Genomic DNA, 24,247 nt, shown 5'->3' on the forward strand with positions numbered 1-24,247 from the left:
TACTATTTTTGTACAAAGATGGATGATGTGATGACTTTGCATGCGCTTAAAATTTTGCATATGATTGGCTCAGTATTAAATCAATCATTTTTCTCAGTGTGTGCGTGCGTCCTTACATATAAAAGAATCTATGGGAAAGGCCAATTATATGGATTCTGTGATGAAGGGAATCTTCCAAACAACGGAAAAATTCTCAGTGAACTGAAAAAAGGCCTTGCAAATTGAATCCATGTTGCGAAAGTGAATCTATTCTTGATGTGCACAGGCCAGTGACCAGCAAGAGAAACAAACAAATTGTGAGTTATAAGTCCACTTAATCCATCATTGCCTGTAAATCCAAACCTTCGAACGAACGTTTTATGGATGATGTTTACTGTACAATTCTTGACGTGTCATTTCCGTAGCCTCACACCAATATTTCAAACCATTCTCTTCCGGTCTCTCGAACAGGGGATCTCTCCAATTGTTCCCCAATATTTCTCAATTTAATTTTATTATTAAAAAAATTATTTAATTAAATAATTTGAATGGTGGAGATTGGAAAACGGATGGGAAAAAATGGAGCCTCTCTCCACATTTTCTTCTCTCTTTTTCGCTCCCTGCTTACTTCTATATCGTCTGACCTGACATTCTCTGTCAAGAGAATCGTCGTTTAATTTCTTCCACAAGGGAAGCTCTTCTTGAGCTTCTTCATCCGTAGTACAAAAATAAGCCTTTTTTACCTTGGCTGAAATTCTGTCTCTCTCTGCTGCCATGGCTGTGGCAGAGTTCAAACCCTCTAACAGAATAACCCATCTTCACTCTTCTTCCCAGCTCTCAATTCTATCGAAACGTCTCAGTCTCACCAAGCCGTACCACTGTACTTTTCGGACTCCTAATAGAACCCAAAATGCTAGGATATCGTGCTCTATTGCACCTAAGTAAGCTCCTTCTCTTACCTCCACTGCTGTTTATTTAACAAATTCAACTCAATGGATATGACTATTTGTTCAATTTTTTATTTTCTCTCTCTGCTCAGTGAAGTTCAAGCGCCAGCAGTGCAAACCCAGGACCCCAAGAGTAAACCTGATTGCTATGGTGTTTTCTGCCTTACCTATGATTTGAAGGCTGTAAGTATCATTCTCAATAAGCACCGATACTTAAGAAAGATATAGAATTTTGAATTTTCTGACTCCAAGATTGCATTTAAAAACGATATATTATGTTGTTTCTTGCGTTGCTTCTTAGATTTTTTTGCAACAATGGTCTTAAACCCACAATCTGGATTTTATAAATTATCTATGAAGCAACACCTTAAAGACAAAATTACATGGACTATTTGTATTGTGTTGTGTTTCGTATTTGTATTAGTATTCATGTTTTTTTTTAGTCCATGATTCTGTAAGTTTTCTCTTTCTCAGTACTGATCTCTTTGTGGGTTTAGTGTGGTGATTGTTTGACTTTTGGAGCAATAACGGTCTATTTTAAGGTTTTGATGACGTTCTTTTTGGTCCTCATTATGTGCATGTTGATACATAATTCCCATGGTACAGCATGCATTTTTGCCCTTATCTATACATCCTAACTGCTTTTCGAAAGTGTGATTGCTTTTCTAAGGTGTGATATATTCTGATGCTTGCAACTTTCTCTTTTATATGGGTAGAATCAGATGCTTGGCTTTTGTTTATACGTTTTCTCGTTAATTTTGCCTGTGTTGGTAAACTCCAATAAAATCAATAAGATATTTAAGATAAATCTTGACAATTATTTTTGGCCCTTTCGTTCATACAAGATTTTGATCTTACCAGTTAAACTGAAACGAGGAAACATTTCATCACACAAGATTTTTTAATTATTTCCATATCTTTTAAGTTGATATGAACTTAATGCTAAGTGGATCTTCTTGGGGTAGCAATACTACGATTTGTTTCTTTATCATCCACGGGCTCTCAAATCTTTTGATTAAATTGGAGTTTCTGGTAATGGACAAGTTCATGAGCAAATTCAACAAGTATCACCATATATATATATATATTGTGATATAAAAATTTCTTGCTCCAAATCATCGGAGGTCTACATAAGGAACACTTTGAGTGATTCAACCACCATATTGTCTAATGGAATTATGCATTTTATATTTTGCTAACTGAACTAATCGTATTGAATCCTGCTGAAACAAAGTTTTCTGTCTGTCTGAGAACTAAAACTAAAGTACTGATCTGTTAAATTAATTCATCAACTATACGACTTTTCTAGTTTCTATTACAATTGTACTCTTAATCACTCTTGTCTCGTGTGGCTTGGCGAGATAGCATCAATGCTATAATGCTGCGTTACTGTGGGTTTGTGCTTCTGAATGTTGTGGGGATACTGGATAGCGCTTGAAATATTTAAATTACTGTGAACCATGCAGTACTCCCCAGTCATTTTTTCCTTTCAAAAATCCAATCTAACGTTGAACTAACCAGGAACTGCAATATCAACAACTGACTTGATATTGAGACGATTTGTTATCAGTTTTTGTGCATACATGTGTACCATTTGAGTTCTTTCATTATTTTAAGTGAGTTTTTTGTTTTAATCACTTGGCCTGGGTGTTTACAGGAAGCAGAGACAAGATCCTGGAAGAAATTAATTAACATTGCAGTCTCAGGTGCTGCTGGAATGATTGCTAATCATCTTCTTTTCAAGGTATATCTATCTCGGATCTAAATCTATAATTATGTGGCCAAAGCAGATTAGTATTTCAGTTGAGGAGAACTATTATCATCGGTTTTCTATTATCTTTTACTTTCCTGCAAGTGGTTTCAGATTGCAAGTTTCCTATCACAGGGAAGGGATGGATTATAGCCCGTATGATATGTTTTCTTCCTGTCAATTGATTAAAGCCTTGCTACATCAACCTCTTTTGTCCTGGCTTTAGCTACTTAGCATTTTCAGGAATCAGGAGTCAGAAACTTAGGCTATGTTTTGGAAAGGAAAAGGGAAAGAAAAGTGAATGGAACATGACCCTTTTGCCCTTCTTAAACAATGATATAATGGACATTGAAGTGAAAGTGCATTGCAATTTTCATGACTCCAATTCTCTCTCCCTTCAGCTTGGTAATGTGGCCTTATAATAGTAATAATATGGTTAGATGAATGAAGAAGCAAATCCTTGAATGTCCATATGCATTCCTTTTGGGTTTGATTTATCAAGTTTGAAGATTTGCTAGATGCACTACATTCTTGTATCTTTGCCGGGAAACTTACAGCCAATTAAATTCGAACTGTTACAGACTATGTAATTCAAACTGAGGAGTCTGAAGTGATAACTACTCCTGTCTTGCTATTTTTGAAAATTTTCTCTGTATATTAATAGTTGGAATTTTTTTGGGTGATATTGCAAGTGATTATTTCATTTTCAGATACTTGGATATTCTTTTCTTATATTAATGGTTTAATTGGAGAAAGACTAAAGGAGTTATTTGCAATTGTAAGGAACTTAATAAACTTTCCTTTCGAATGGCTATAAGACTAGCTATGTTATATGATAGTGAATGTTATGCTTTAACGGGACAAGAAGAGCTTAAACTTGGAATTGTAGAGATGAGAATGTTGAGATGGATGTGTGGGCATACACATACAGATAAAATTTGGAATGAGTACATATGAAAAAAAATGGGTGTAACATCTATTAAGGGAAAAATGGTAAAAAATCATTTGAGATAATTTGGACATGTATAAAGAAGATCACAGGAGGTGTCAATAAGGAAAGTGGAACGAATAATTTTGAGTCTTGTCAAGAGGGGCAGAGAAAGGCTAAAAAAAATACTTATGGAAGTTGTTGACTGAAACTTCTTAGCTAACAACATTTCTAAAAGCTTGGTAAATGATAGAGTATAATGGCATTGTACAATCCATGTAATCAATGCACCTCGTGGAATAAAGCTTGTTGTTGCTATATTAATGAGATACTTCCTGTTTTAGACTTTGTCACACAATCTATCATGTTTTCCTTGGTGTTTGACTTGGTTTATTATGTCAGCTTGCATCTGGTGAGGTATTTGGTCCTGACCAACCTGTTGCTCTGAAATTATTGGGATCTGAAAGATCATTCCAAGCTCTTGAAGGTTAGCCTCTTGAAATATGATAAAATTGAATTTACTTTCAGTTAGAATAAACAAGTGTTCTGTCTTTTGCCTAAAGTACTAGCAAAGCTTACCTGAAGTCCTCCTCCAGCTTCTAATAATTTGCGGTCTTAAAATTTGGATTTAAATCAAGCTAGTTAACCATGTAATCTGCTATTCATGAGAGATATCCCTTGTGAAATTAGTAATCAGAATACGCCTGATGACAACAAGACAATTGACTTTCAGTTTTGGTTGTGAGAAGCTCCACAATTGTACACTTTTAGTGCTCTGCCACCTTTGATAAACATGTCTTTCACTGTTATCTGAATGAGCGTGTCAGGGTTTTCTGCCTAGTACTCAACTGAATATGCAGCTAGAGAGAGATGGGGCATTTTTAATAATAAAATAGAATATGAATACTTCCAATTATTGATTGGTCAAGTGGAAACATTTTAATTTGCCATTATGAGTAGTTTATTTCTTGGTTACATTGAATAAAAATAAAATTCTTGATACCTTTCAGAAGCAAACTTAAATTTGCTGGCCAATGTCAATCTTGCTGCAGTAGTTTCCTATATGTGAGGACAACATTATTCAACTATGCTGCCTACTGAAACGAAACAGTTCTTGATATTGGTTGATAATTGAATATTGTTAATACCTTTCGATTTTTATTTCCTAATTCAACATATAGGAGTTGCGATGGAATTGGAGGACTCTTTGTTTCCTTTATTGAGGGAGGTAAGCATTGGGATTGATCCGTATGAGGTGTTTCAAGAAGCAGATTGGGCTCTGTTAATTGGTGCAAAGCCTCGAGGTCCTGGAATGGAGCGAGCAGACTTATTAGACATAAATGGACAGATCTTTGCTGAACAGGTAAAGTGGAATCAGACTTAGGTCCTTGTCTAACTGTTGTCAGCTGGACAATAGTCAACAGTAATGGCCTGAAATCTTTTTATTTGAACCATAGGGAAAGGCACTGAATGCTGTGGCCTCACGCAATGTCAAAGTTATAGTTGTGGGCAACCCTTGCAACACAAAGTGAGATATAGTTTACTTTTCTTTGTATTTTGTGTTCAAACTCGGGGCATGCTATGCCTTTGAATGCTGATATATATTTGTTTGTGTTTTTATATGCAGTGCATTGATATGCTTAAAAAATGCTCCAAATATTCCTGCTAAGAATTTTCATGCTCTCACCCGCTTAGATGAGAATAGAGCTAAATGTCAGGTAAACAGTTTATGAACTCCATTTAATTCATATTGCAGTGAAAGAAATACTTATTAGTTTTTCTGTGCTCAATTATATGCACAGCTTGCTCTCAAAGCTGGTGTCTTCTATGATAAAGTTTCAAATATGACCATATGGGGCAACCACTCAACTACTCAGGTCATTGAAGAATTATTTCTTGAGATGTACTTTTTGGTCTTTAAATCTTATCCCTGTGCAATTTAGTCCATGCAAACTTTCGAATCTATGTATGCTTGCTTGTTTTGATTGCCAGGAGTAACAACAATTGACAAGTTGAAATCTCTCTAGATCTGTGTCTTTGGGGAATAAAATTTAAGGACCAAAAATTATATTTCCTTGATTTTTAAAATTTGTTCATGAATAGAATTTTCATGTTCTTTCATGACATGGTGTTACATAACTCACAGGTCCCTGACTTCTTAAATGCCAGAATTGATGCTTTGCCTGTTAAAGAAGTGATTATGGACCATAAATGGTTAGAGAATGAGTTCACTGAAATGGTTCAAAAGGTAAAACTTGTAATGAGCTTGATTGTTTAGCTACATGTAAAAATGTTGCATAATTCACATTACTTTTTGGCCTTATTGGCAATAGTAAATCTCTTGGTTCGCAGAGAGGTGGCGTGCTTATTCAAAAGTGGGGAAGATCATCAGCTGCATCAACTGCCGTGTCAATTGTTGATGCCATACGGTCTTTAATGACTCCTACTCCGGAGGGTGATTGGTTTTCATCTGGCGTAAGTTACTCTTAGTTAAATGACACAGAAGTGAGGCATACAATATTGCATACGATTCCTGGTTGTTTTATGGAATAGAAAGAAAATTCCGAACAGCGATCTTGAAATTTTCAGCCAGGATGAATTTTTCTTTTAACGTGCTTGAGTCCAAAATAAACGTGTCTCGTAAATTTTCTTATCAGAAGTCATATGATTGACACTTTGAGCAAATTACAAATAACCCTTCTTGAAATGTAGCCTAATGAAAACTATGGTGTACAAGAAACATAACACAGCAGCTACGCTGTCACAAAAATGTGTTAAGTATCAGTTAGAACTAGTGTTTAAAAAAGTCACATGACTATCACGTAATCTATTGTCTCCATTTGCTTTTCCAGTTTCTTCCTCATGATACTATGACATGTGATAGTCCCTGGGAAAGCAAATGGAGACACTAGATTACGTGATAATTTAAGGAATAAAGTTATGTGTTGAAGTTTGTACATGGACTGCAGTCCCTGGGAGCTGTTTATAGTGCGCCCTGAAACTTTGAATGTGCAAACCCTGTTTTGCACAAAGTTGCCTTATTCATTGTTTTCTCTGTCATCCTTTCTACTTTAATCTCACAAAGTGCAAATGCTGAACCAGGTGTATACCAATGGAAATCCCTATGGTGTAGCCGAAGATATTGTTTTCAGTATGCCATGCCGATCAAAAGTGAGTCTCTTTGTGACACTAATTCTCAGGAAAATTGCATCAGAGGACTCGGATGTTAAAATATTTAGATATGAGGACTTCACAAATCCTAATTATTTTCAAAGACCAAAGTTACTTCCAGATTTTTATTGGATTTACTATCAGATTAACAGGCATCATTACAGAGTTATTCAAAACTGTTTTCTAAAGTCTATCAGTAACTTTTCTAAAACCTGAGAATAAATCTGGTTGGAAGTCTAGTAGTAACTTTGTCCTTTGAAAATAATCATGAATTTCAAGGCTTGTTAACCAAAATATTCTAATATCTGGATCCTGAGGCATAATTTTCTGTTTTAGATGCTTGAATTACTTTTTCTCCTAATGCGTTCTTGTCATCCTTTAGGGAAATGGTGATTATGAGCTTGTCAAGGATGTCATATTTGATGACTATCTTCGGCAACGAATAGCCAAGGTAAGCATCTAATTTTATTTCAGACAATGTGATTGATTTCAGACTCTGGGAAACCGAACTATGTGTATTTTGCAAAATTGTATAGAAAGATGCACTTTTATAAGCCATAAACAATGTGATTTATTTCAGACTCTATGAAACACGAGGCTTATAATCAAGTCATATTGGAAGGGAACCCATGTGATTTGATTATCATTTCGCCTTTTTGTAGTTTACGCGTTGAATGTTAATCTGAGACTAATGTTAGGATTAAGCCATTATAGTGACGTTCAACATCCAAAAATTGAAATTATGAGCTCTGTTCACAACTCCACATAATAGCTTCAAAGCATTAATTCTTTTCAAACCATTTAGTTATAATATCAAATTTGTAATGACCAAGGGTGCCCTAATTATTTAAAATTTGGATGTGGAGAGAACAATTCAACATAGGCGAACCATTTTTAGATTGTTGATATGTATAATTTTATCTTACTAAAGCGGCTCGTGGGTCACTTCATATTTTGCCTTCTCCATAACACTGAATATTTTGCAGACGGAAGCTGAGTTGCTGGCTGAAAAGAGATGTGTGGCTCACCTAACGGGCGAGGTAAGACACCATGTCATCATGTTAATAGTGCTAACAAATTATAAATGAACATGTGAACAGTTTAAAAATAGATCCGAACTTACTTAAAAGTATACAAATATGCTTAAATGGTTTTGAAAATGGTGTGGCCATCCTTTAATTTGTTTGGACCAACTAAACTGTACTAAAGTTTGGTTCAGCGACCAAGTATCAGTCTAGTTCTTCCAACAATGCTGACATGTCCATTTATACTTAATTTGTTTCAATGAACTCCTTATTTTGTCTGAACAGGGAATTGCTGTGTGCGATCTACCTGGCGGTGATACCATGCTCCCGGGCGAAATGTAACGGATTAGTAATTAGGACTTGTAAAGTCATAACAGACATTGAGAACAGGTTCCCACAAAGTGATGCAGAATAAGCGTGGAGTATCTATATGGAAAGTATAGGTTTATCAATAATGGGTATGACTTAACTCATTTTGACGACATTATGGAAACTTTGTGCTTTATTTGAAATCTATCCCAAATGCCTCGGAGGTGGAGGAGGTTGGAGCTCTTGGTAACAATGATTGCTTATTCATGTTTCTCAACTCTAATCTTGTTTCACATTCAATTCTAGTCTTTTGTTTATAGCTCGGCCAATGCTTCAACATTGTTAAAAAAAAGCTTGGAGCCAATCTCTGCCATGACTATGTTAAATACTGGGAAAAAAAATCACGCTGACATCCCTGACAAGGTTAAAAACCTTGAGTTAGCGCCTGGTCAAGTGCAAACTTATTCTGGAGCTGATTATGGCCTTGTACACAAATTGCAATTTTTGTTATGACTTGAAAGACGTTAGGCCATTTTGGCTTGTCAAGTGTGTAAGGCATGACGTCAAGCACTTTTCATTTTCTGTAAACTCTAGAAGAACCCCGACTCTTAATTGTAGTTTTCGTGTAGGTTCTTAACCTACAATCTAGTTCATCAATCTAAGCCTTTAAGGTATACAAGTTAAAGTAATCATTACTTTCTGTTTATTTCAAGACAGTTCCTTTTATATCATTGTTATAGTAACAATAATCTACTTTTCTTTTGTTATATAAAAAGGGAAGTATTTAATACTTATAACAGTGTTATTATCATTTAATTATTATATTTATTTCAAAATAAATGTCAATTTTTTTGGATGCATTTTTTTAAAGTGAGTGTCGAAGGATGTAAGACATTTTGGATCTTTTAAAGTACAATTAATAATGTTTTTTCAAAAATATTTTTTAATAAGATTTTCTAATTAAAATATCTTATTAAATAAAGGTAAACATAGAAAGATTATGTAACTTTAAAGACAATTAATTAAATAGTTAACTCATTGAGAAGCATAATTTGATTAAAAATTCTTTATAGTATTGAATGGGGGAAGTAATTCTTAGGCATCCTACTTGAAGTTTATCTTAAGAGGCATGAGATCCTAATAAAACTTAGAGGAGTACATGGAAACTTGATCTTTGAAAAAAATGACAATTAAAGATCTTATAAGATTATTAATTATAATTAGAGATCTTGAATTATTAAAATTTCAATAACAGATCATGATTATTAAAAAAAAAAGTAACAGACCATGGTTCTTATTTATAATTTAAAATATATATGAGTTTGCAAAATTATCCTTGAAAAATTTAAAAAAACTATTGAAATTACTATGATTTTTTGTTATTATTGCTTATCTTAGTTGAGAAAATCAAGATTCACAATGGGTTGTTTTCTAGTATGAAACTGAAATTTATTTGTGAAACGTTAGAGAGGCACTTATATATGAATATATGATAGTCATTTGAAAATTTATCAAAGTGACTTTTGAATTTGGAGTCAATTACTTGTAAATTATTATGCTTATCTAATATATAGGTAAACTACTTAAAAAATTAAGAAAAGACATTACTGAAATCACTATCATAGGTTGAGACTATTGTTAATTTTAATTTTTAAATATTATGAGTTGGGATCACTGAGATTATTATTATGGGTTGGGATTATTATTAATCTCATCCCCAAGTGTGAATCTTGATTTTTTCAATTGAGATTCCCAACCCATAATATTAACTTCAATACTTGAAAGCAATTTTATAAACTCATATATGTTTTTAATTTTAAGTAAGGATCACAGTCAATTATCTCAACGGGTCCATAATTGTCACTTTTCCTTGATCTTTATCATCCCATCCATGTCCCTTCAAGATATGGGATGACCATCAGGACATTTCATCTCAGCCTAACTTGAATATATAAACACAGCTTTGCATATAAAATTCAATTGTATTGTTTCATTTTTGAAGTTCAATTAATATTAACCTTCAGTTCTTCCCTTTTATTTTATATTCTAGATATATAATAATTCTTATTATTTTATATGGAGAAAGACACGTAAAGATCATGGAAGAAAAATTACTGATTATAAAGGATCACGAATAATTATATATAAGAACAAATGTTTTAAAAAGAAGTAAATAGGAAAAATGCCTTTATGTAGTTTTTTGACCTTGAATGCCTTTACATAGTTGAGCCATGGCATAATTGCAAATGACAATGAGTTCAAATAGCAGAATCTCAATTACAAGTCCAGGAAGATTTATTGTTTGTAAATGAATTATAAATCGTTTGACTTTTGTAAATCTTAAAACCTCAATTGCAAATATAAATATTTATTCAAGCTCAATTTTAGACAATGGAAGATTGGTTAAAATGAGTTGTAAATTAATTTTTTGAGATTTCTAAAACTTCCACTATTTACAAGTGATTTGCAGTCAATCCTATGCTATTTTATGACTGAGTTTTAAACATTTGCAACTGATCCAAGATTTACAAAACTTCAACAATTTATAACTTATTTATAATTGTGCCTCCTCAATTTGTAACTCTTCTTTCTCCATTTGCGATTGAGTTATGTGTCAAATAAGTATGAGCATTTTGGTTTATTTATTTCTTTTTTAAAACTTCGATCCTTTTCTATAATTTTAAAACTTTATGGGCCTGTAAAATGATTGATTTCCTTCCATGGGTTTTGGTGTCATTCTCCCTATATCTTGAAAGTTGAAACAAATCCTTGGCTGAAAGCCTGAAAAGGTATGGTTGATTGTTTAAAATTAAAACTAAATTTATTCATCGTACGATGTATAAGATATTTTAATTTTTAAAAGATAAAAATAAAATAGAAATAAGAAAATAAAAAATAATTTTAGTCTAATTATAATTAATTTTATTTTTATTTTTATTTTGTGTATACATATTAAAGATATAAATAATAACTTATTTTGTTTTAAATAAGTTGTCTTGGAGATGAATATACTGGTCTCCCATACTTGTGCTATTCTTTTTTCTTTTTTTCTTTTTTGTTTGGGCCAACAGACTCTTCTTTTAATTAATATGAGAAAAATTTTGAAATCAAATTAAAAAATAAATTTACTATTAAGTTTAAATGAAGAATAAAATTTATTGCCAATAAAGATGATTAGATCTATCACTTATTGCTCTTATAAATTTATCTCACTATAGATTTATTGTGGGACAAACATTTTTTCATTGTTATTTTATGCATATAAAAAATATAAGTACCACAAGATAGAATCTCACGTTATTTCTACGAATCTCACATTTGCCATTATTTTTTCATTATAAGTCTTACACATATTTAGCTGTTTTTATATTGCAGGCCCACAGATATCTAAAAGCATAAAATAATATATTTTTTTAAAGTAATTTACGGTTCATCCCACCATAGAAGCACTTTACAATATATATGATATATGATATATACAAAATAAATTTCTTATATGAGATCTAACTCATTATGTATTTTATGAAATTAATATTTAGAAGCTTTAGAGCAGAATTTATATTTAAATTTAAAATTTAAAATCTCACATTTAATATATATATATATATATATATATAATTATATTTAAGTAGTGTAAAAAGAGCCACCAATAAAAATGAGTAGTCCTCTTGACGTGACTTGTTCACATATTTGAATAGTATTCAAAGAATGATTTAGATATGAAATAATTAGGATAGATTAGGAATCTAAAATTCTTTAAAAAAAAATTGTTTGATTTAAATAAAATCCAAGTCCATAAAATTTTATCCATCAAAATTACGAGTTTAGTCCAAACGCAAATCTCCACTAATCTAAACATAACATACATTAGTTTTTGTACTCACCATTCATGCTTCTTGAAGTTTGATTTTACAAAGAACTTGTAATACTTTAGAAGATACAAACAAAAGAGTATCTTCCGATCTTCCACGAAAATTCTGTTTTTTTGTCATTCAAGCCTCATAAATTGTCATTCTTCCTACTATATTTGAAGTAGACAAATCTACAGGGTCATTCCTAATCCTAGTCCTCCAATAGGAACACACCCATAAGCATCAGAGGTCGCTTTACTAAATGCAGCCCATTGTATCATAACAAGCCTACGGATTTGTCATTTACTGGGATACATGAAACTTCCAACCTTGAAACTCAGTGAAAGAATCAGCACTGAAAAGAAGACCAAGAAAATCCAGCCGTGTGACACAACAAATGCAGACTTCCCAGAGAGTAAACCAGAAATAGGCACTAAAGCAACAGGGTTAACATCAGGCCAAAAGCAGGATGAGATTACAACACTGAACTCTCCATTTTTGCCCAGCATCCAGTCCAACCTGTTGCCTCTTACAGTGAAGTCTGTTATTCTGATCATGCCAGCAGTTACATGAGCTGAATTGGAACATTGACCTGTGGAATGATGACGAAGAGCAATTTCTTTAGGAGGAAACTCAGAAGTAAATGCAGGGGGAGAAGGGATGCTGCCCAACAAGTGACTGTCCTGCTTCATAAATGGGTATGTATTTCCTGCCAAACAAAATACCGAATAGCCGCACCATATTACAAGCAGTTCAAGAGAAATATGAAACTGAAACAATAGGGATAAACTCAGTTTACAAGTTCTCATTATTTTGTGATTCATAGGCGCACATGCACAAGAAAAAATAACCGGCCGTTAGGAGTCCTAGGTAAACTAGTTTCTCACCTGACACCAATTTCGATGCCTCCTGACGCTGCTTCAAATAAGAAGCTTCTTCACTAGAATGGGCTTCCACATCAATTTTACTTGCCATGAGAATATTCTTGGATTCTTCGCCCATATTCTGTCAGTGAGTACAAGAGTTTAATATATGCTATGAAAAAGACATCAGTAAGGCCTCTGACAATAGAAATCTAATGCCCTTACCAGTTGGGTTAAAGGTGGTCCTTGGTCAGTTTCAGGGTATTCACTCCCTGCCAACCCAGGAGAATCGAAAGAGATATACTGAGAAACATCATCACTGTCATTAAAGTACGTAAGATACTCTAGTACATCAGCATCAGCTGCACCTGTCTCAGCAGGATTTGCCTCAACTGGATTCACCAGATCAGCAGTTTCCAGGAATGATCCATTACTGGCAAGAAGAGTATCAGTAGCATCCAAGTATGTCTCATCAAATGTGTAATTGTGATTCAAGAAACATCCTTCATGACTTGCTTCAGCCTTGATGCCATCTTTCACTAGTTTGCTATCCAAAGCAAGTTGCTCAGGCTTATTCAATAAAAGGTCATCTCGAGGCTCATAAGTTTCAGCAGTTCCTACCAAGGGCTTCTGATCTGCAATCAATTCTTGGCAATGCTCAGGATAACTGCTACACTCCCCATAATAGAAGTTTAATGCATGATCAGCACGTTCAGATGCCACACCCATGTCAAGGCACTGGTAATACAAAGCAATTTCTGAAATTAGAGAAACTAATCATGCGAGTAAGATAACTTCAAAAAAAAGAGAGAGATATGTTGAAGAAGCATAAGCGATGACAAATATTGTATAAAGGAAAAAGGAAATAAATATGACAACCGGCTTGCTCACTTCATAGTCAAGTTAATATAATTCACATTTATGTTTCTCAATATGCTTTTAAAATTTATGAGAGAAAAGGCGGCTCTAGGTGAGCCTACTAATTACTTACCTTATAAGTAGCAGCTACAGCGAAACAAATTTTCTAAAAGATAATATAGATAAGTTTAACCTAGAAGTTACAGAGTAGATTGCTACATATATACACACACAGAAAAAGAAAAAATAAGATAGATTTAGTCATTTAGGCAATAAAAGTTTTAAGATGAGTTATCTAAACAGCAGCAGCAATGATAAAATACAGGAAATACATCAGGAGCCAAAAGCTTTCAGGGACATTACTCTTAATAAGTAATAACCTAAAAAAAAATTAAAATTATTCCACGTTACATGCCATGCTGATATTGTGTGGGTTACATAAAGATATCTCTTGCTGGCAAGAAGGGTATATAAAAATTAAAACAGGAGCAGACATAAGTCAGATGCCATAAAATGAATATATTTACAATTATATTTCCAACTGATATGATGGAAAACTTCTCCGAACAGGCAACCAAAAGACTTTTCCACACAGTAGCGATAGGCTTGAAATAGAGAACAGACCTGGTCAAGGTCATCCGTTTCAACAAAAGCATCATCACCAACCACTATTTCATCAGTTGCAGCCTCATCACCGAGCAGTGGAGCCACAGCAACATCATCATCTTGCCATTCTTCCTCTATAAAGGGGGCACCATACTGCTCCCCATTCTTTGGCCCAGTGCCACTCTTATGGAAAATCCTACAGAGCACAAACGCATCCTTCTCCACCCAAGAAAGAAAAATATTTACAATCGACACATAATAAGCCTTATAGAAAAGGTAGGGTAAGATGACAATTTAGATCGGAATTATTATACTCATTTAGTTTCATTCCTTTAAGAATTTCTGATGCCATGAGTTATTCCCCAGAACTTACAGACTAAATGGTCAGAATTCGAGAACTAACTTGTACAAATTTGAATTTTAGGGGCTAAAGGTACAGGACCAAATTGTTAGTTTAGTTCAAAATGTATACCAAAGAAAAAATAGATTGATGCAAAAAAAAAAAAGCGAAACAGATAACAAAATGGTTAAGCCACCTGCTGTATTCCTGCCTTTGCCAATTCTTCATCAGCCAACCTGTATTCGTGCATGACCCAGTTAGTACGGGTACCGCGCGGCGCCCGCCCGCCATGATAAACAAGGGTCTTCTTCATTCCAACGGTACGAGAGCTGTGTCGAACCGGGCGATCCTTGCCCGTAGTCTTCCAGTATCCTTTCTCAGTGGCCCGATTCGTCCTCGACCCATTTCCATACTTCTTGTCCAGCGCACTGAAGAAGTACCACTCTAAGTCCCTGCTTTTCAGCTTCGACTGACCTAAAACAGCACCACAAGGGGGAAATAGAAAAAGGGAAAAGAGGCTCAGAAATGATCATATCCGGAAGGGCGAAACCCAGCATAGAAGAACGACGAGTCAGATAGAATTGAATAGTTATTAAATAGATAGGGAGACAAAATCGAGCCTAGAGACAAGAAAGAAGAGAAGAGGGGAAGAGGGCTAACACGGGAGGTCCCAGGGTTCGGATTTATAGATGTCGATGACGGCGATAGGGTCGAAGCGAAAGGATCTGCCAGAGACCTTGCGCCTGAGGTAGTAACGAACGAGTTCTTCGTCGGTGGGGTGGAATCGGAAGCCGGGAGCGAGTGAAGCTGGAGAATCAGGACCCATGAGGGGGAGGCAACCGAGATGAATTGCCGAAACGGGAGAAACAATGAGAAAGAGGATTGGGAGGGGAAGGGTTTGATTTTCTTCCTTTGTTTGTTTTGTTTTTAAGTAAGAAGGATTGATTATTTGATTTTGTTAAGACGGAGTCAGAGGGCAGAGAAAAAAGGAGGAATGAAACGCGAGCGACAAGACGAGAGTGAGAGGAAGAATGGGAAGCGAAGGTTCCATTCTAAGAACCGAGAAGGGGTTGCGCTAAAATAATAGATGAGCGCACGGCCACCTGTCTGTCTGGATGGGAATAGAGTATTGGATAAATCACACTGTAGGCTCTAAAAACTGAAAAAATTGCACCGTAGGTTCAAAAAATTCTAAAATTACACAGGTTTAAAAGCTTTTCTTGCAATTTTTTTTAAAGGTGAAAGTATAATTTTATCCTTAATCAACTTAACGTACATGAACATTCAGTTGAGAATTCATAAACATTATATTATACATATATAAATATTGTGTTATACATTATCTATGTAACTTGTATATTTTATTAAATCAATTGATTAACTGGATATTCATAGACTTTATGTTGAGAATTTATGAATATTGTATTGAGAATTCATGAATATTATGTTGTGTACTCATGGACATTGTGTTATACAAGCTCTGCGTGACTATTTTAATTAACCTATAGATCAACTGGACACTTATGCATATTGTATTGAGAATACATGAACGTCGTGTTGTATACTCATGGACATTGTATTGTACATGCTTTGAGCGACTATTTTAATTGTGTTGAGAATTTATAAATATCGTATTGTGTATTCATGTATATTGTGTTGTACAAGCCTTGTGTGACTTATGTTTTAATTAACCTACATAACAGTTGGACACTTATGGACATTGTATTAAGAATATATGAACACTGTATTGTGTACTCATGAATATTGTATTGTACACGCTTTGTATGACTATTTTAATTGTATTGAGAATTCATGACCATCGTATTATATATCCATGTATGTTATGTGTGTACATGCTTTGTGTAACTTATGTTTTAATTAACCTATATATCAACTAGATATGCAAAGACATTATATTAAGAATCTATGAACATCGTGTTGAGAATTTATGAACATTATTTTGTGCTTCGTGGATGAGTTTTCAAATTACACAAGGAAAAACTTGTACTTTTGCTCCCAAGAAAAATGGCAACAAGGGTCCTTAGGCCTACAATGCATTTTCAAAATTTTTTAGGCCTAAATTGTAATTTTTTATCTTTTAAGGCCTACAATGTAATTCCTCCTAAAATATTTTGTCTGTTAAAAGTGTGCCTTTAAAATTTAATTTTTTTAACTAAAATGTGACCAACAAATTTTCAAATATATTTTTGACATATGTTGTTACATCAAAAAAGATTAGTTAATGTGAAGATGGCCATTTTTGTAATGTGAAAGAGCACATATGATTGGTCCATATAAATGTTTCGCTCAATAACAATATTATATCCTCAAATTTAATAAAATGATAAAAGTTGGTGGGAGAAGAAGTAGATGATGTTGGTTTGGAGGTAGCAGTTTGGTTCCAGTGGTGGAACCAGTGGGAGATGGAGTGCTAGCCATCAAGATAGCTCTACAGCTTTGATACCATTTTGAAATGGAAAGAGAATTGAATAGATTGAAAATGTATGTATTTCTCTCTTGATGAACAGTGAATACAAATGTACTAATATATAAGAAGATGGAAGCAATACAAGTATGACACGCGTTGCAAGTAGAACAATCTAGAACAACCTATGTGTGATGCAAATCACGTGACTAGAGCTATTTGCTTTTTCTTCTTCTTGTCTAATATGTAGTCTTATTCTAGTCACATGATTTGCATCACACATAGACTGTCATGTCATACTTGTAACATCCCAATTTAAATTTTAATAGTTAATTTGGGTTAATAAAAAAATAATATTTAGAGGTAAGAAAATTAGTAAGAGATGATTATTAAATCTAACTTAGGATATAATTCTAAAAAAAAATTTTAAAAAAAATAAAAAAATAAAAAAAATATTATTAAATTATTATTATAATAAAAAAAAGGAAAAGGTTTGAAAAAAAAAGGAAGGAAGAAAACGTGCCGCCGCCTCAATAGTAACAATAGTAAAATAAAATAATAAAAAAAAGAAAAGAAGAAGAAAGAAGAGAGAGAAAAGAATAAAAAAAATGTGTGGGACCCACTGAATTTTTATAAAAACTCACCTTCCTTCATTTCCTCATTCATTCCTTCGCGCGTGCTGAGGCAGAGAGAACGCGAGTCACCGGTGCGAAATATCTAAATTTTTAAGGTAAGAGTTTTTAATAGGATATTTAGGGTGTGATTTTAAGCTTTTCAAGACTAAGTAAGTGTTCTAAAAATTTTCTTAGTCATCCTTCTTCTTTGGTTTCTGAGTTTGTAGTGGTAGAAAATTTAAGATCTGGAAGAGGGATGAATTTATGTTGAATAAATATGGTTTTTGAGGTTGTCAGTAGTATAATAAATGTTATAGAGTATAAATTTGTTAATGATTTTTGAATTTATGGCTTATGGATCAAATTCTAAACTAGATCTGAAAATATATGTTGATTTATTGAGGTTTAGATGATTATTTGGGATGAGAAATGAATTATTATGGCTATAGGATTATGATTCTAAGCTAGAGACTCAATTTTTAATTTTTGAGTATTTTAGGTGCGAATTTATAAAATAAAAAGAAAATTTTGATAATAGAAATTAGTTTAGAAGTTGATTTTTAGATTATTAATGTTTATTGATAATTAAAAGAGGAGTTAAAAATTATACTTAATAGTATTAACTATAGATTTGTATTAAGATTGAGATTAGAAATTATGTTATATTTTTAATTCTATTATTAGAATTATTTTATTAGTTTCAAAAATTGAAACTAATATTTATAAATAATATGTTATTTGTAGATTGTATTACTGGTGAAGATTGTGGTGAGAGAGAAATTTTAAGGAATAATTTATTGAAAAAGCCACAAGGTAACCATGCTTTTAATTTGTAATTAGTGTTACTTCTTGTTAATTGGGTGATTATTGAGAAAATTATGAATTTTGTAATATTGTATAATTGTGCAATATTATTATGAATTTGTTTAATTATTGTGGGAGGTGTTGGAAGACTTGCTATTATTGTTGTATTTATGTGCCACGTGGTACGCCCCTATTGGAGCTCAATAGGTGGTTTGTAAGGGTTCGGGCTAATCTATCTTTGGCCGGGTAATTTAGCACCGAGTGAGGGATACGGCTCAAGGTTAATGGAGGGATATAAGAATGGTTGTTTGTGTGTATTGTAATATTTCTTATATTTGTTGGAATTATATTATTTTTAATTTTCACTTAATAAGTACACACTTAACTGTTTGTATACACTATCATAAATTGGCTTTGGTTACTGGGACTTTTGAGTCTCATTATGTGGTTAACAATTTTCAAGAGAAGAGCCACGAGTGACACGTGGAGGAGTCCCAGAGGCTTAGTGGTATAGATCCACTGTCTCTTTTGGGTATTTAATTTATGATTTATAATGTGTTATATTGCCAATATTAAGGCTTTTTGTTTATTGTCAATTATATGAATATATAAATGTAATCATGCCTTTCAAACTATTTCTATTTTTGGTAAAATTTGGATGACTGTAATTTTAATATTTGGTTTACTTTGGATTGGTTAAAATGGCATGATTATAAGGCCAAATAACTGGCTTGTGTTGAAAATTGACTAAATTGCTTATTTTACTTATTGGGAGTATAAGGATGGACAAATGTGATTTAGTTTACTTGTTGGGAGTATAAGGATGGACAAATGTGATTTAGCCTAATGGCATGTGGGAGGTAAAAATTTATCCGAAATGTTATAGTGTGTGAGTTGAAGCCAATTATAAAATATTTTATATTGAAATTATTGATATAAGAATGTGTTGGGTGGCTGTAACCTAACTATGGTTGAGTTAAATTATTTAAAAAAAAATTTGGTGTGTTACAATACTTGTATTGCTTCCATCTTCTTATATATTAGTACACTTGTATTTACTGTTCATCAAGAGAGAAATACATACATTTTCAATCTGTTCAATTCTCTTTCCATTTAAAAATGGTATCAGAGCTGTAGAGCTATCTCGATGGCTAGTACTCCACCTCCTATTGGTTCCACTACTGGAACAATACTACCACCTCCAAACCAACTATCATCCACTTTTTCTCTCAGCAACTTTCATCATTTTATTACAGTTAAGCTCACTAAGGATAATTATCTCATTGAAAAGCATAAATCATGCCTTACTTGTATGGTTAGCAACCCTTCGATTATATTGATAGTTCCATACCCTCACCTCCAGTAAAAACTCCCACTAGTTTACCTAACAATGACTATCTTTAGTGGTTTCAATAGGATCAACTAGTCCTTTCCATTCTCATTGCCTCCACAATTGAGAAACTCATTCCCTAAGTTCTTCATCATAAAACTTCTCGTAACTTATGGCTAGCCCTTCACATTCTCTTTTCTTAACAAACTCAAGCTCATCTTGTTCATCTTTACCAACAGATTACCATTATCAAGAAAGGAGGAGAATCTATTTCAGAATATCACCAACGCATAACTATTTTAGCTGATTCTCTTGTAGCTGCAAGAAAATCAGTGGCGAATGATGAATTTATCACTTACTCACTTGCTGGACATGGTTCTAAGTCTAACACCATTGTCACCTCTATTACCACCCAACACCACTTTCTCACTATTGAGGAAATCTTAAGTCATCTCCTCACCTTCGAAGCACACATGTCTCCCCAAAACTCCATTTAACTTCCAACCAAAATCACTATTAATGCTGTTTATCAATCTCTTCTGTTAAGTTATTAATATTTTCATGGTGATTGAGGTAATGGCCGACAATCATACAGTTCCTCTGTTCATGGCAGAGGAAACAAAGGCTATCTGTATAGAGCTCGTGGTTGTTCTTTTCATCATGACATAGGCCGCTTCTTTACTTTTTAGCCTAACAATGCTGTCCCTTGCCAACTTTATGGCCATTACAGCCATATTGCTCATGCTTGCAACCAACACTACAACCAAGCACTATAAGCTCCTCCACCACCTTCCATTACTGCTCACTATGCATATTCCTCTACTCTCCATGATTCTCTTTGGTATCCACATACAGGAGCTACTCATCACATGACTAATGACCTATCAAACCTTAACCTGTCCTCTGAATCATACTTAGGCATTGATGCTATTCATAACAGTGATGGCTTGCCTATGCCTATTCAACACCAAAGATTTGGCACCATTACTGCTTCATCTAGCAAATATCTTCTTTCTAACATTTTACATATTTCTTCCATTATAAAAATTTAATATGTGTCAAACAATTTTGTCGCAATAACCATGTGTTTTTTGAATTTCACTCAGATACTTTTTGTGTGAAGGATGCCAAAATAAGGAAAATTTTCTTCAAGGACCTAGCCATTCTCATTTGTATCCATTTACTATCTCCACATCTCCTCAAGCTTACTTCAATGAACATACATCTCTACCTCAATGGCACAACCGCTTTGGTCACCCAGCCACTCGTATTATTCATCAAGTCCTCAAGCAACACGCCCTTCCAGTTTCAAGTCTTACAAGCTCATCTCATTGTCCTGCTTGTCGTTCATCTAAAAGTCACCGTCTACCATCTTCATTGTCTTCACCATATTGTTCTAGGTTTCCTTTTCATTTAGTATTCTGTGATGTATGGGGTCCATCCCTTATTGTCTCTGTTACTGATTTTTGTTATTATATAAGTTTTGTTAACTACTTCTCCAGATATGTCTGGTTTTAACCCATTCACACTAAAGATGAAGTTCATTCTATCTTCCACCAATTTCGACAACTTGTCCATAATTTTTTTAATTCCACTATTCGCTCTTTCCAATTTGATTAGGGAGGTGAATTTTGTTCTCTTCATAAAGACCTCATATCTTTAAGCATTCATTGTTGTATCACCTGTCCCCACACACATACATAAAATGGCACAATTGAGTGTCGTCATCGTACTATTGTCAAAAAAGGTCTTGCACTCATCACTCACTCCTTTATGCCTCAATCCTATTTGACTTTTTCTTTTACCACTGCATCATACCTAATAAATCATCTTTCCAGTCCTACTTTAAATAGGCTCAATCTATATGAATTACTCTTTCAATAAAAGCCCACTTATACCTTTCTCTACACCTTCGACTTTGCTTGCTGGCCTAACCTCAAGCCCTATGCCCCTCATAAACTTGCCTCCTCGATCCCTTCTATGTGTATTCTTAGGATATGCTTCAAATCAATTAGGCTATCTCTACTTACATCTACCTACTAGCTGCCCTTACACATCATAAGATGTGGTCTTTGATTAAGCCCAATTTCTATTTATTTCCTTCAGCTTCACTAGCCCAACTCCTTTTATTTCCCCCTAAGTTATTTTACCTTACATTCCAAGCCCAATACCATTAAGCCTAACCACTTTACCTAACCCTACTATCCTACCTTCCTCACTCGTCCTCTCTGCCTCTTCGTCCCAGTCATCGATGTCTTTGCCTACTCTTCATAGTTCATCCTCTTCACCATCTCCTTCAACCCCCTTGGCACCCTCACCATCCTTATCTCCTCCATGTCCTTTACTTACCCATCACATGGTCACCGAATTAAAAGCAAACATCTAAAAGCCTAAGCCTCTATCTGATGACTTTATCTCTGCTCTGCCTCCTCATGCTCATTACGTATCGAGACTTGAACCACCTATCCTTACTTCTCCCTCCTTAACGATGCAATACCCATAATGGTGACATGCTCTTTCCACTGAATTTTAGGCTCTTCTCTCCACTAATTCTTAGAGTCTCATTCTACCATCACCTTCCTTTAATCTTGTCAATTGTAAATAGAACTTCTGCAAAAAGTATTGTGCCGACGAGGACACTTGATTGCTACAAAGCATGGCTTGTTGCAAAAGGCTTTCATCAACAGCCAAGGGTTGATTTCACTAACACCTTCTCACCTGTTGTTAAACCTCTCACTGTTCAAATCATTCTCTCCCTTACTGTTTCAAAGCGATGGCCAATCAAACAAATTGATGTCTAGAATGCTTTTCTTCATGGCTTCCTACAAGAGTTTGTTTATATACAACAACCTCCGGGGTTTGTCCATCCAAATTTTCCTCACTTTATATGCAAGTTAAATCAAGCTCTTTACGGCCTGAAACAGGCTCTATGGGCCTAGTTTGCACGACTCACTTCTCAACTCTAACAGCTTGGATTTTATGCCTCTCGGTCAAACTCTTCTTTGTTTATTTGCAATAACTCTTTAGGCACTATTTATGTAGTAGTCTTTGTTGATGACATTATTGTCACTAGCTCCTCTAATTTGGCTGTTCAAGAACTGATTATTGCTTTGGGTCACACATTTCCTATTAAAGACTTAAGCCCTCTCCATTGTTTTCTTGGTATTAAAGTCTTACCATCCACTAGTGGCCTTATTCAATCCCAGAGAAAATATATTTAGGATATTCTTCTTAAATCCAAAATGTCCAATGCCGTCCTGTCACCACACCCATGGCCACAAACACACACTTATCTTCTCATGATAGCCCTGCTTTTAGTGACCCCGTTCTTTATCGCAGCATTGTTAATAGTCTATAATATCTTAATTTCACTAGGCCTGATATTACCTTTGCAATCAATCGTGTGTGTCAATTCATGCATAATCCTACAGAGTCCCACTGGACTACCGTTAAATGCATCCTAAGATACCTTTGTGGTACAACTCACTTTATGCTACATCTTTGTCCATCCCCTTCTACTTGTCTCTTCGCCTTTTTTGATGCTGACTAGGGTGGCAATCTAGATGATTTAAGATCTATTGGTGCATTTGCTATCTTTCTTAGCCCTAATCTTATTGCATGGAGCTCCAAGAAACAATCTACTGTGGCTTGCTCAAGTACTGAAGCTAAATATAAAGCCATCGCTACTACCACTGGTAAACTTATCTGGCTCCAAAGTCTTCTCTATAAACTGGGCATTTTTCTCCCTCAATCACCATTCCTCTGTTGTGATAATTTAGGAACCACATACTTAGTTGCTAACCCAGTCTTCCATTCTCGTGCCAAACATATCTCCCTTGACTATCACTTCGTTCTTGAATGCCTTGCAACAAAACTTATCAACATTCTCCATGTTTCCTCCAAGGATCAACTTGCTGATATTCTCACCAAGCCACTACCTACATCTCATTTCACCAATCTTTATTTGAGTCTCACTATCCTACTAGCCCAGTTAGACTCGCATGGGAATATTGAGCCACATAATAAGTCATCATATTCCAAGTCAGCACAAGACTACACATCAGACAAGAAGAAGAAAAAGCAAACAGCTCTAATCACGTGATTTGCATCACACATAGGTTGTTCTAAGTTGTTCTACTTGCAACATATGTCATACTTGTATTTCTCCCATCTTCCTATTTATTAATATATTTTCAAGCTGTTCAATTCTCTTTCCATTTCAAAACTAGTAAAGCTAGCCCTTGCAGTGCAACAACTCAGCAGAAGCAAATGTTTCCCAAACTCATATAATCTCATCTTTCCACTTTGTTGCTATCTTTTGTTGTTCAAATGTATTGACTTGATATGTCTATCTAAACTTAATTCCCTTAATCCTACTTAATTAGTGAGCACTTTGTAAAAGAATTCTCTTACAGACATATCTACGTAGTGATGCCACATCACATCC

At 34.3% G+C, this 24,247-nt stretch overlaps 2 protein-coding genes across 2 annotated transcripts; one reads left to right on the forward strand and one right to left on the reverse strand.

The window, feature by feature from the left end:
- Nucleotides 1-547: 547 nt before the first annotated feature.
- Nucleotides 548-8,431, forward strand: LOC129292881 (malate dehydrogenase [NADP], chloroplastic). The gene is made up of 14 exons (XM_054930557.1): nt 548-920; nt 1,019-1,109; nt 2,584-2,670; nt 4,007-4,091; nt 4,786-4,967; nt 5,062-5,132; nt 5,232-5,322; nt 5,407-5,481; nt 5,751-5,852; nt 5,957-6,079; nt 6,707-6,775; nt 7,158-7,226; nt 7,762-7,815; nt 8,086-8,431. The coding sequence occupies exons 1-14, from the start codon at nt 754-756 to the stop codon at nt 8,140-8,142; spliced, it is 1,323 nt and encodes a 440-aa protein (XP_054786532.1). The 5' UTR covers nt 548-753; the 3' UTR covers nt 8,143-8,431.
- Nucleotides 8,432-11,956: 3,525 nt separating this feature from the next.
- On the reverse strand, nt 11,957-15,679 carry LOC129291984 (NAC domain-containing protein 53-like). Its single transcript, XM_054929472.1, has 6 exons — nt 15,288-15,679; nt 14,824-15,101; nt 14,306-14,503; nt 13,049-13,561; nt 12,848-12,965; nt 11,957-12,669 (listed from the first exon to the last, which is right to left on the reverse strand). The coding sequence occupies exons 1-6, from the start codon at nt 15,451-15,453 to the stop codon at nt 12,260-12,262; spliced, it is 1,683 nt and encodes a 560-aa protein (XP_054785447.1). The 5' UTR covers nt 15,454-15,679; the 3' UTR covers nt 11,957-12,259.
- Between the last annotated feature and the right edge of the window lie 8,568 nt (nt 15,680-24,247).

Source organism: Prosopis cineraria, unplaced genomic scaffold, assembly GCF_029017545.1.
Source record: "Prosopis cineraria cultivar Desert tree isolate PC_DT_omini unplaced genomic scaffold, ASM2901754v1 PC14, whole genome shotgun sequence".
NCBI lineage: Eukaryota > Viridiplantae > Streptophyta > Magnoliopsida > Fabales > Fabaceae > Prosopis > Prosopis cineraria.

Excerpts from the sequence above, each read along its gene's own strand:
- LOC129292881 (XM_054930557.1), top strand. The coding sequence starts at position 754 with ATGGCTGTGGCAGAGTTCAAACCCTCTAACAGAATAACCCATCTTCAC. Across the intron at positions 4,968-5,061 it reads GACAGATCTTTGCTGAACAG|GGAAAGGCACTGAATGCTGT; the intron begins GTAAAGTGGAAT and ends TTTGAACCATAG. Across the intron at positions 6,776-7,157 it reads GTATGCCATGCCGATCAAAA|GGAAATGGTGATTATGAGCT; the intron begins GTGAGTCTCTTT and ends GTCATCCTTTAG.
- LOC129291984 (XM_054929472.1), bottom strand. The coding sequence starts at position 15,453 with ATGGGTCCTGATTCTCCAGCTTCACTCGCTCCCGGCTTCCGATTCCAC. Across the intron at positions 14,504-14,823 it reads CAAAGGCAGGAATACAGCAG|GATGCGTTTGTGCTCTGTAG; the intron begins GTGGCTTAACCA and ends TGGGTGGAGAAG. Across the intron at positions 12,670-12,847 it reads GGCATCGAAATTGGTGTCAG|GAAATACATACCCATTTATG; the intron begins GTGAGAAACTAG and ends TTTGTTTGGCAG.